This window comes from Lissotriton helveticus, chromosome 1_2, assembly GCF_964261635.1.
Source record: "Lissotriton helveticus chromosome 1_2, aLisHel1.1, whole genome shotgun sequence".
Lineage (NCBI taxonomy): Eukaryota > Metazoa > Chordata > Amphibia > Caudata > Salamandridae > Lissotriton > Lissotriton helveticus.
Window position 1 is genome coordinate 231222858 of NC_136058.1, and position 13739 is coordinate 231236596.

Here is a 13739-nt window from a genome sequence, read left to right on the forward strand (position 1 = left end):
CCACTCTATCCTATGGGATTTCTACTTGAGTGAGAAATCTATTTGCCGTTGTAACAGAGTAACTGGTCTGCCAAGATTTAAATCAGGTCTAAGTGATTAGTATGGAGTCCCAGAGGGTAGAATAGATTCTTGTATACAGAAAGTCTTTATTCACCCCCCCATCCCCTCAAGATTGCTTGAATTTATAAGGAAGAACCTTTAGCTGATTGGTGGACTTTTTGAGGAATAGTGCAATTGTTAAGACTGTTGATATTTACTGATTTTGTGTTATGTGTGGCTATTTATTGTTAACACACATCAGCTTACCTTTGCCAAGCACTGTGCCAGCCCCAGTATGTTAATAATCCACTGCTCATTGCATTCAGCCATGCCCAGCTCCTGCATGGATCCAAACCCCCCCCTCCCTATAAATAAAATCGGCTTCTATATATCTGCATGACTTTCCCTAGTCCAGGAGCTCGACTTACTTTTGGCCCCACCTCCTCTCTGCAACAGTTCTCGGGGAGAGGAGGTTTTGATTCGACCTCTGCCCAGCACTTGGCATATAATCTTCCACTTTTAGTCTGGCCATATTCTGCTTTCTTCTTCCTAATACCTCTTTCAGACTCCACCATTTCCACTATTGTAGTTTTTTAATTAATTTCCATTTTACCAGTGTTTCTTTGTCTTTTAATTTATTACTATTGTTTGCCTAGTCACTTGAGTTTCATGCACACAGTTTTTCTCATGCACTTATGGTTTTTAACTCCATGTTTGAGGAATGCATTGTTCATAAACTTATGTTCAAAACCAGTACCTAAAATACCAGTGAGAAATGTTGGTAGATTTGTGTTAGAGCGTATAGGATTTAAATCACGAATATTCTGAGAATATTATTGAAAATACACTGGTCAAATTATATTGAGTGTCAGTTGATTACATTTTTCTGCTGATTTGCCTTTTAGTTCTTAAATTTGGTTTTATAGCTACTAAAAGTGAAGCAGAGTCCCATCACTTGGTCTGCACAGCTTCCCCTTCCGCCACCCACAAAAGTTCAAAGCAGGGTAGATTTAATTGATCCCTAGCACAAACACCCCTTGTATGGGTTTCACTCAGATACTGTGGCCATCCTGCGTTTGTGGAGTGCAGAATACATAAAGTTGTGGAGGCGGAAGGGCTCATGCGCCACACCACATGTTTAAGAGGTTGTTGTGCTTCAATTCCTAATGTGGACCACAATCAAACTGGCAGTCAGACTGTTCAAGGTTTAGTTGTGGCCTATACTATGTGGGCTCTAGGGGAAGGATGGTGGGGTGGGTTGTGAGAGATGTTCCATGCTGTGGTACAAGAATTGAGCACTTTCAATTAGGACACATCATTTTTGTTTAGAAATTTAATCACCACAATGATGATCTTTTTTAAGAGACACCTTTAGAATTAATGAAAAAACATGTAAAGCATGTGTCTGGCTTCCAGTGTCTTTGCTACATTGACCACTCACAACTCCTCCAGGTCTCCGTCCTTCCCTTATTCTTTTCATACATGTGTAAAGTAGTTATGTTGCACCCAGTAGTAAATCTTCATAGCTCCCTCCTATGTTGATGTTCCTTTGCCCTCTGCTCTGAATCTTTCCACACTTGTATACTGTGAAATTACCACAGCAGTTGCTTGGTTGGATGACAGGGCTCCATGAGATACACTAGCAGTAACTTTAATTAATTTACTCTTATTTGCATGTTTACTCATATCCTAGTAGGAGCATTATGAGCTTCTTGCTCAGTTAATTGTTTTCAATAGGATCCAGTGCCCATAGCCTTGGAATACTATACCCATTCTGTGCTGGGGCATGGAGACCTTCATTGTTACACAAACAATACTTAAATGCGCCCAGTATTAAGCAATGCAGGACTCAAGAACCTGCTTGCATGACTGATCTGTGGGGATAGATGCACTTCTGCCTCCTCTCCATTACCAACCCAAGACTGAGATTCTCTTTTCATACTCATATTTTACCTTATGTCTCAATTGTCTAAAATAAACCTACAACAATTAGTTTCTACCATTATTTTCAATTCTCCTCACTTGTGTTGATTGATATTCATTGCCCTGTGTTATTCTTGTGTAGAATCCTCATTTTTCTTGTAATTCATGCCTATATTTTACACTTAAAAATATAATAGGTTCCGCACCTCTAGTTAACTGTATCATTTATTGTCTTATCTGCCCTTTTCTACACTACTGACAAAGGGATGGACAAGTGGGGATACGGGAGATGCTCCCCCCACAGACGTATTGGGAATGGGTAATAGGCACTCTGCACTGTTGGAGAGGTGGGTAGTTCTAAGTCTGTCATGTATGGAGGCAGGAAAGGGGAGGGTCAGGTGGTAGGGTTACGTAGTTATTGTCTAATTAGTTTTGATGGTTCGAATTTGTTACTGCTATGACTTGATAGCTTCCCCATTATTTCACAACTTCGAGATCCTTTCCAGCTCCCCCAGATAGACCACTTGTATGGCACAGATATCTACACAGTTTAATCCCATCACGCCCGCTCCCAAGGTATTCCCTCCGGGCAGTCCACACCTATCACTTATCTCATGGAACATAAATAACCTCAGGGACAAATTGAAGAGAGGTCTAATCCTACAGTATCTGAAACGCCAAGCGCCGGCGGTGGCCCTCATTCAAGAGACTCACCTGGTGGGACTAACGTGTAAGGCCCTAGATAGGTGGGGCTTTTGGTTAGCAGTAAATTTTGAGTTTACATCAGGGTTGCGAGGGGTGGTGATCCTGGTCAGAAAACAATTTCCGCTCATTATCAAACAAACCTGAACAGATGACCAAGGATGATTCGCAGCTATCTCGGGCCAATGGGAAGGGTGAACAACTAATATTGTTACAGTATATGTCCCAACAGCACTCCACTCATTGGTGCTCCCAGCACTCAGCGCATTTCTACTCAGACTCCCAGAGGAGGACCTAATAGTGGGGGGCGATTTTAATACTACACTTAACGACACTATGGACCGGATGCCCGCTAGGCTACAGCACCGAGCACATTCCCGACTCGCAGACTTCCTGGAGGCGCTGGGCATAGTGTACGTATTGGGCTCCCAATTCCCGCAGACAACGCAATACACATTACACTCAGGTGCGCACAATAGCCTCTCCAGGATAGATTCCGTTCTTACACTAGCAGATAGCATAGGGAGGTTTGGGGAGCCTTGACATCTGCCCAGAGTTATCTCGGATCACTCTCCTATCTTCATAAAATACACATTACACGCTCGAACTCAGCGCCGCATATTCCCAATATATCCAGGGTATCTGAAGAACCCCAAGATCTGTAAGGGCCTACTCACCCCCACCCAACATTATTTCACAGAATACAAACATTCAGTAACCTCTTCCCTTATTTTATGGGAAGCGTATAAGCCAGTACTCAGAGAACAAGCTATTTTCTTAATCTCAGGTCACAATAAGAAAAAGAAAAAAATGGAGAATGCCCTCGAGCAAGAAGTAAGCAACCTAGAGACAATACACTCTCAAGACCCCTACAACTTTAACATGACTCGATTAACTACAAAGAAACAGGAGTTCAAGGAACATATATGGAAGAAGTGAGAGCCAGATTAGTGGCCACCCAACACAAGATATAAGAAGTGGGTGATAAGGCTGGTAAACTCCTGGCCTCGCTCAACAGGCGAGAAAGGGCGGATCGGTGGGTGGCAGAACTCCAACTCGACTCCGGAGAGACTATAACAGACTCACAAAAAATAATGGAGGCATTTGCAATCCACTACGAAAAGATTTATGCCTCGGTGGCCACAGCAACGCCAGGGGAGGAAATAGACTTTCTTAGAGATATCTCAACCCTCACAACGGATGAAACCCAATCGCTAGAGACATCCTTCACAACGGATGAAATAGTGGCAGTCATAGGCAGATTACAGTCAGGGAAAGCCCTGGACCCAAATGGCATCCCCATTCAGCTATGTAAAAACAAGCTGCAACAAAGCTAACACTACATTTACTGAATATGTACATGACCAGTTTGGAGGGAGGGGAACTTCTAAAAGACCAGCGTGGCAATAGTTGCCATCCGTAAATCCGGGAAACCAACCCAAGACTGCACATCTTACCGCCCCTATATCATTACTAAACGCGGAGGCCAAAATTTTGGCCAAAGCATTGACCAATAGATGGATCCACAATCTGGATTTATGCCGAATAGAAATATGGCGTTCAATTTGAGATGCCTACACTGTGTAATAGGTCAGAAACGCACTATTCAAGAAGATGCCATTATCCTATCTCTCAACGCAAGCATGGCCTTTCACATGGTCGAGTGGCCATTCCTCTTCACCGTCTGTAAACACATAGGGTTCGGGCCCAAATTTCGCTTTTGGGTACAACTATTAAATACAAATCCGCCTGCACGAGTGGCATTCAATGGAAGAGTTTCTGGTGAATTCTCCCTGGGGCATGGTAGGGCTGCCCTTTGTCAATGCTCCTTTTTGCCCTTGTACTGGAGCCGCTGGCTGCTTGGATAACAAGAGACATGATTGTATGTGGGCTACGATGGATGGAGGGATGGGAGGACTGTATATCCTTATACGCAGATGATTTTGCTGCTATACATGGCATCCCCAAGACGCTCGTTAACTAGACTTTTAGATATCAGTAGGTCCTATGGGAGATACTCTGGTTACACAATTAACTGGAACTAGTCTATCCTATATGTTTTGAGTGGCCCACCGCCAGTCCTCCCTGAGGGATGTGGGGTGAGGGTGGTAGGAGATAGCTTTGAATACCTGAGAATCCATATTACAGATAACTCAGAAGAGTTCATGGATAAAAACCTCCTAGAACCCCTGAAAAGATTACGTTGTGACACGAAGCACTGGCAATCCCTGCCATTGACTCCACTAGGAAGGGCTGCACTCTTTAAGATGATGGCACTCCCCAGATTCCTCTATGCCTTGCAGAATACCCCATTTCAATATCCCCCATTGTACTTCAGAGCAATAGAAACAGAAGTGAGCAGCCTCCTCTGGGACGGAAAACCGGATAGTTATGAACAAACTAGTTAAAGGCTGGTATGACGGCAGCATCACATTTCCAGATGTACAGATATACTATTGGGCCTCCCAACTGATGGTGCTCAACGGCTTCACTCCCCCCAAACTGAACCTGCATTTTGTATGGATAGACATGTTTTGGGCGAGGGAGGAATCATGAGGGCACTCTACAATAAGATTCCCAGGACGACTCTCACGAGACCCACGGCACACACGGTACACATATGTGTCAATGTACTAAGAAGGCTGGGCTGAGATAACACAATGACTCAATCCACCCCACTGTGGGAGATCAGGAGACTAGGCAGACTGAGCAGCTGTAAAGGATTCAAGCATTGGTCTTCCAAAGGAATCTCGAGGGTGGGTAACCTATGGACCAAGGGGAAAGTTATTTCATTCGCCCAGCTCCAGGACTAGTATGAGATAGCACCCACGGAAATATTCCGCTACCTACAAATCAGACATGCACTTAAGTCCATCAGCCTGCAGAAAACTGTCCTTCCGGAGGCCTCTCCACTGGAGGATAGACTTCTAATGGAACGTATAGACAAAAAAGACATATTTTTAAGCTATCGGAAAATTGTTAATAATCTACCAGACCCAACACATAGTCTCCGTGAAAAAAGGCAGGTCAACATTGGAGAACTAGATGACACTGATTGTCAGGAAGCGCTAGAATCTCCACGGGCTGCAGCGATCTCCTACTATGAACCATGATTAATACAACTTAAAGTACTCCACAGAGCATACCTATCCAGGGTCATCTTGTCTAAAATAGGGAGGACTGATACTCACCTCTGCCTGCGGAACTGTGGTGCAGTGTGCACATTCTACCACACTATATGGGAATACCCAACGATCTAAACCTACTGGGAGACAATCATGAGAGGGGTGGCAAGAGTTTGTAGGGCTTCCGTGCCACCAGACCCCAAACGATGTCTCCTGAACATATAGGAGGCAACAGACTTCAATCGCAGGGCTCAAGACTGGGCGACACTTGGTATGACAATAGCCAAACGTGACATTGCCAAACATTGGGGGGGGGTGCAAAAGACGCCAACATATGGGGAGTGGTGCAATGGCATGTACTGGGCTATGGTGGCTCAGAAGGCACCCAAGAAATGAGAGCGGGTGTGGGGATGCTGGAAAAAATTCAGAGGGAATATTTGTATGTTACCACGTGAAGACCCATCATTAGAAGACAGTGATTGATATGTTGTGCCGAGTGCTGCATGACTTCACAATTTGATAGCATTACAACTAAGAGTAGATACTTGTGGAATCAATGAAACTGCAAAAATGTAAACTATGTCTATCTATACTTAATTTCTGTATGTACCATTGTTACAAGTCGTACATTTAATTAAAAGAGTTAAACAAATAATAATGTATATGATAGGATAGGAAGAAAACAGTTCGAGTAAGTGTTGCATCAAGTCGTTTTGATTTCGCAGCCTCACATAGAGGTACCTTGTGTTTATTATCTGAAAGCCTCCACTTAAAAGAGAAACATTGCATCAGTTTTATGCACTTAGAGTTAGCATTTCATATTTATTCCACTCTAGGATAAGTGGGAAAAGCTCATTGATAAAAAAAAAGCAGTGGAAGTCTTCCAGCATGTCAGCCTAATGACCCTAGACAGCATCATGAGATGTGCTTTCAGCTATGACAGTAACTGCCAAGCAGACAGGTGAGTTTCTTGTCTTTTTTCACTTTTGTTGCTAAAGTTTCTAAGATGATTTGGGGGGTCTATTTAGACTGTGATGATGGAAGACAATAGCGTTTCTCCACCAAGTTCTGGTACCCACATCCAGAATTCAAATTCTAAGGTGGGGATGGAGGCTGCGATAGCACCAATTTGATGGTGGGATCCTGACCACCACAAACGGACATCCAAACAAAAACCTTTTTAGTATGCAGTGGCATAACTTGAAGCCTGATTATCTAATTTCTAAGGAGAGAAGATGGAAGGTGATTGTGGAGAAATGGGCTATACAAGCAGGGTGACTACAGGGAGGGTGAGATTGCCTATTATGCATGTGTGATGGGCTGGGAGTTGCTTGGAACTCTTTTGGCTCAAATAGGGGGAGGCACTCCTTGTGTCCCCTGCAAACATGGGGGATTCTGGTAATCTTCAGAATGACCTGTCTTCTGTGGGCAAATAAAATCCAACAGAATGATAATGCCATAATTCTCATTTTGCTGGTGAGCGTTCGTAGTTCTCAGGATAATTACTAATAATGTTTATGTTCCTCCCCAATCCCTTTGTAATTGTGTGGAGTCATTAGAGCTCAGCTTTATGGAGACCGTAATGTGATACACACGATACACCAGCTATGAGTTCCACCAGAGAGAACAAAGGCACCAGTATGGTGCTACTTGCACTGCCACGTCTCTGTGTGCCACCATCCACCATTCTCCCAGTATGACTTGCCTGCACAGGTCTTAATAGAGGGCTCATTGGTTGAATTAAGATATTTGATTTATATATGGAATATTCTAAAGCATATTTTAAATTGATGATACTAGCCTGAAATTGTCATACTTTTTTGATTTTCTTGTTGTGTGTTTGTTCCTGTGTCAAGGGCAAAACAATGTTCTTCTATGTCAGTTTTTTTCTCCAGGCCCATTTGTTTTTTTATTATCCCTACACCTTTTCAACCCCCATCACATGCTGTTTTTTCCACCCCTTCTTCCAGGCCCTAGTGAGATCCAGAAGTGCTGCCTGAATGACTATGGAGCTTCAGACGTCACCTCATGTGTTTATAATTTTTCTTTCAGTTGATTTTGAACCTTTATTCCAATGTTTTTGTTCCTGGAAACACCATTTAATGGCATGCAAATGTCTTGTAGTGCCCCATGGGTCTCCTTGCTTACAAGTTTCTTTTTTTAGCTCGGTATGGTACCATGTGCAGTTAATACGTTTGTTAGCTTGAAGAGTGCATGAAGCATGTCTAGTTTCTTAATATCAGATCATCATCAATAGGTAGGACTTTTCTAATATTAATGTTATTCTCTATTGCTTTTGAGTGACATATAAACCTATTTGCAGTTTATTAGGCAAATTCTCCATCAGCCATTCACAACCCCTACCAGGGTATCGGATGGAAACCTACCATATCAAAGACTGACCTCCAGGGTGGGGGCACTTTGCTTGGATAAAGTGGCTGTATTGCCATCGGCTTTGAAATATTTCTGCAAATATGTTGTCAATGCTTTCGAAAACTCCACTGACAAACGAGGGTGCTGGCATTGTTTCCAAGGAGGAGAATAATGTTATAATCTCAATAAATCCTGGATCCAGGTAATGATGCAAAAGAGTTTAATGTTGAGAAACAGGTCTACACAGCTCATCATCTGTCAGCAGTCTTCAACAGTCTCAGTTGACATCAAACATTGGAATAATAACACTCTAATAGTAGTGACATCACAAACCCATTTGACATAGGCTCTATATGTAATCTCAATGAGTACAGCTTAACATGTGTAGAGTTTGTTTAACAAATTAACACAGAGAACCTAGAATATAACATACCTCCTTTTTTTAACCATAAAACAAAAGAAACAAACACAACAATAGAAGAGAAGGAAAGAAAAACAAAACATAAGAAGGGTAGTGATAAGTGATACCACAAAAACTAAAAAATGACAAAAGCATTTAATCCCTAAACCTATGAGGAACAACCTTGACTCTTGAGCTCCTTCTATTTTGTATAAGGAAAGAAGATTGATGTGAAGCTCTACCAACAGCACTCTCCAAAATATCACCACTAGAAACACCCCCAGAACAGGATTTAACATCTCCGGAATAGGATTTAACTTTGACAACCTTTGAGACATTCCACCAATTACCTCCTGCTACTTGAATAGAATTGTTACCAATTTTGATCACCCTAACAGGATCACTAAACCTACTACTTCCTTTCTTGTTATGCACCGTTTTTTGATCCTTACAAAATCACCAATCTCCAAGGGAACAACTTTGACATTCCTTTTGTTATCAAACCACTCTTTTTTTTTATCTTGCATGACCACCATATTAGATTTAACACTATCCATCATAGCTTCAACATCACACAAAGAGTGAAACCATTTTTTCATCCAACCAGGACAAAAACTTGTGCTGGCTTTCCTCCCTCTCAAAACCTCAAAGGGGCAAACTTAGTACTGGAATGAGGAGTGGTTCTGTAAAACCACAACTTACTGTCTAGTGAAGACAACACATCATGACTTCCCTTGACAGCCAATTTGATGGTTTCTCCCACAACTCTGTTCATTCTTTCCACTAGGCCATAACCCTGTGGATAATATAGAGAACTCTTGAGGTGCTTAATGCCACTGGACTTTAGAAAATTTTGAAATTCATTACTCACAAATTGACTTCCATTGTCCGAAACCAGAAATTGGGGAAATCCTTCCCTCAAAAACACCTCCTTCATGAACTTAATGACGCTAGCAGCACTAGCTTCTCTAACCATTCTGACCTCAGGCCACTTGAAAGCATAATCTATCATACCAATGACAAACCTCATGTTCTGAGGAAGAATCTCATAGGGACCCATTATATCCACACCTACTTTAATCCATGGGCCATCAGGACACTCAACAGGAGAAAGAGGAGGCGTATTGGCTTTGAGTGTCTTATCGGAAGAAGAGCACAACAAACAATTTTCAACAGAAGTCCTGATCTCATTGTCCATACTAGGCCACCAAAAATTCTCTCGAACCTGTCGTATAGTGAGTGAAATGCCCAGATGTCTATCATGAGATTCCTTGATAATTATTGACCTGAGAGAATGCGGAGGAATCAACTTGTCACACATCATAAGTAAACCATCCTCTAACGAAATCTCAGATTCAACCTCCAATAAGGCTGAAGTTCACGATAAAGAGCTTTCTCATTCGGCCATCCATTCGTCACAAACATACACACGACTTGAAGAACCTTGTCTTCAGAAAAAGCCAATCTCCAATCATCCGCAGACCCAACCGCCAAAACAGGAATGTCCACTGAGGCCACAAAACAATCTTCTCATCCTCATCACACAACTCTTGGAATCCAGTGCCTTCACACAAAGCAGAAGATTGAGGAAAACATGATAAATAGTCAGCTTTAACATTCTTACCCCCAGCTATATGAGTAATATCAAACTGATACTGTAACATTTTACTAACCATTCTAGTGATTCTAGGGGTACAACATTTACTAGGACCTGACGATAATATAAACACAAGAGGTTTGTGATCAGTAACTAAATTGAAATGCCTTCCCCAAACATGTGGGCGAAACTTGTCAATAGCCCACAAGCAAGCTAGTAATTCTTTTTCGATCACAGAGTAATGTTCTTCAGATCCTCTCAGAACTCTGGATGGAAATGCAACCGTACATTCTTGGTCAAAAGATTTTTGCATGAGAATAGCACCTAAACCACTTTTACACGCATCGACTGTAATGAAACAAGGCAGTGCTGGGTCAAAAGGTGTCAGTGTATTGCTCTCATTAAGAGCTTTTTTAACCTCCCTGAAAGCACAATCACAATCAGATGACCAAATAAATTTTGAGGAACTTTTAAGAAGATTACTGATAGGCCTAACTAAGGACGCATAATTGCACACAAATCTGGAATAGTATTCCAATAGTCCCAATAAAGACTTAACTCCTGTTTTGTCACTGGGTACAGGAGCTTCCATTATAGCATCAATAGGACCTTGCCTGGGTTTGATGCCATCCTTGGATAAAAGATGGCCTAGATACTCTATTTCATCACATGCAAATTTACACTTCTCAATCTTTAACACCACACCATGTTTTTAAAAAAATCTCAAGTACTCTCTTGGTAATATTGTCATGGATTTCATTGTTCTTAGCATAAATAAGGACATCATCTTGGAACACTGGAACTCCCTCCACACCCCTCAACATATTCTGCATAACCCTCTGAAAAACTGAAGCCGCGGAGGCTAACCCGAATGGCATCCTTTTATAAGGAACGTGCCTAGAGGGGAGACAAAAGCAGTCAAGGAGTATGAATCTGGATGAAGCTCAATTTGATGATAGGCGCTAGCCAAGTCAAGCTTAGAGAAAACTCTTGCGCCTTTGATGCATGAGAACAAATCAGTTATTTTGGGTAATGGGTGTGAGTCTACCCAGATCTCCTTGTTGAGAGACCTGAGATTCACACACACTCTAAGTTTACCATCCAGTTTGCGGGCAACCACCAAGGGAGATAACCAGAGTGAAGAATCCGTAGGTTCAATGACCCCCTTCTCGCATAAAGAAGTAAATTCCTTATCAAGATCTTCCCTGACACTAAACGGGACACTCCTAAGTTTGTGTTTAATCGGAGTTGCGCCCTTTTTAACAATAATTTTATGCTTAAAACCTGAGATCTTACTAAATTCATTACTGAAAACAGTGGGAAACTCATTGACCCATCTTGTGTTTGCTTCATCACAAGTTATGAGCATAACTTGTTCTTTTGCCCCCGGTCTTAATTGCATACCAAACAACCCTTGGTGAAACCACCCTAGGATATTAAGACCTTTGACAGCCACATATATCTTTCCCCTGATTTTCCTGCCTTTGAAAACTAAGAAATCTTTGATGAAACCCATTAGTTCGATCTACCGCCCTTCATAGGACACCGGTGATCGATCAGGAGGAAAAAGGTCTCTCCCTCCCCATGTTTCTTGTAACAGTTGCTGGGTTATCATTGAAATCCTGGCTCCGGAGTCAACTAATAAGTTTAAGGTTTTATCACCAGGATCAACACATGTAGAGGGATCTCCAGTGTGTGGAATGTGATACTGATCAGAATGACTGTGATCCTGGGCAACAGAGACAATCTCATCTTCAGAATAAAAGTCATCTGATTCTAAGACACAGGCCACAGATTTCTTTTGAAATTTCTTTTTTAAACAAACACTAGCAAAATGACCGTTTTTTTGCAGTAATTACATGTGACATTGAAAGCAGGACATTTTGAGCCTTTAGTGTGAGGAGAACTACCACAACGTAAACAGATGTTAGTAGGTATCATGTTATCAGATTTTTTCTTTGAAAAATTGGACCCACTTTTCTTTACAAATGGGTTTTTGGATTTTTTTGATGGACCTACATAATTAATGGTATTAGGATCGCCCGGTTTATCTTCCAACTCCTTGAGAAATATGTTAGATGTTTCAATGCTTTTGGCTACCTTAATAGTCTCATCAAGGGGAGGGTTATCCATGGACAGCAACTTTTGTCTGATATGTTTATCCTTACAGTTCCCAACAAATTGATCATGAATTAACTGTTCCGTGAAATTCTCAAATAAACAAACAGACACAAGTTTTCTGAGAACAGAGATGTAGTCATCTACGTCCTCGCTGTCAGATTGTTTTCTCTTGAAAAACGTATGCCTTAGCACAATTACGTTGGGCTGGTTATCAAAGCGAGCCTTGAGTTTAGCTACAGTGGAAAGGTACTCATCCAATATCTCACCCCTTCAAGTAGGTCTGGCAAGTGCTTGAAAATTGATCTACCTTCGAACCCCAGAGAATGTAATAGAAGACACTTCTTCCTCTCTGGTCGAAACCTTGAAGCACCTATGGCACCTAAATATGTTTCAAATGCGTCGAACCATATATCCCACTTAACTGCAGGTTCACCAAGAGTTTCAAGAAATGAAGGAGGAGCTTTGACAGATTGCATTGAGGACATAACTGATAAATATGTGAATGTAACAAAACTTGAATAGAGAAGGAACTGTAATAACACAACGTTACAATAAACTGTGTTTGTAGAGAGTCCACAGGTGTGCGAATCACCGTAGTGTTGAAAGGTAGATCCGCCAATGAATAATGAAAACTAAATAAAAAAAAGTCACAATTCTTTAAATCCTGAAGGATTTGTTGAAAGAAAAATGATAAAAATAAAAAAATAATATCCTTGATTAAAAGAACAATATTGAAGTATTGAAAAAAAACCAATCCTTTGTGCCATAAAAACCAAGCTTTCCAGAAAGATGTAGTCTAAAAACAAAGCGACAATGGAATTTCTTAATAGAATTCTTCTTTGAGCAAGTCTTCTGTCTGAACAAGCAACAATGGAGATTCTTATTAGAATACTTCCTTGAGCGAGCCTTCCTTTTGAACAAAAAAAACAATCGCAGAATAGAACAATTACGTCATGGTTGGCAAAGCGGCAGACAACCCAAAAAAAATGTCTGACACACTGGTGGTTGGCAAATGTAGTATTATATGTGCATGCGCGAGATTGAGGAATCAAGATCTCGCAGGAGCACGGTAAATGGCAGAAGAGACAACTGGATTGAGCATGCACGAGACTGAGACAGAGTCTTGCGCGAGCGGCAATTCGTAAGCAAGTGAATGACAACAGCGCGATGAATCCTCAGCGCGAGAAAGTGCGCGATGTATCCTGAGCGCGGGGAGCAGGCACGAGTCAACAGTCAACTGTCAGGTAGGTCTCGTTTTAAAAAAAACTTCTTTAAAATCCAACTTTACAAACAAAATAGTGCAAGCGGATTAAAGTAGAAGCAGAATGGAAACATTAAAATTGTTGTAACCTTCAGTGATTAGATCGATTGATAAAAGAGTACAAATTGAGATAAAAAAAAACAGTCTACTTCTTTTTAAATATTCCACAAGGAGAAATATCAACAAACTACGCTTTCA

The 13739-nt window shown here is 41.5% G+C and overlaps 1 protein-coding gene across 1 annotated transcript in view; it reads left to right on the plus strand.

Moving 5' to 3' along the window:
• The window catches only part of LOC144799978 (cytochrome P450 4B1-like), a 549397-nt gene that overhangs the window by 216351 nt on the left and 319307 nt on the right, over positions 1 to 13739 (plus strand). Inside the window, exon 5 of the mRNA XM_078671637.1 lies at positions 6626 to 6750. Within this exon, the coding sequence (XP_078527763.1) occupies positions 6626 to 6750 (125 nt within the window). The remainder of the gene's footprint in view (positions 1 to 6625; positions 6751 to 13739) is intronic.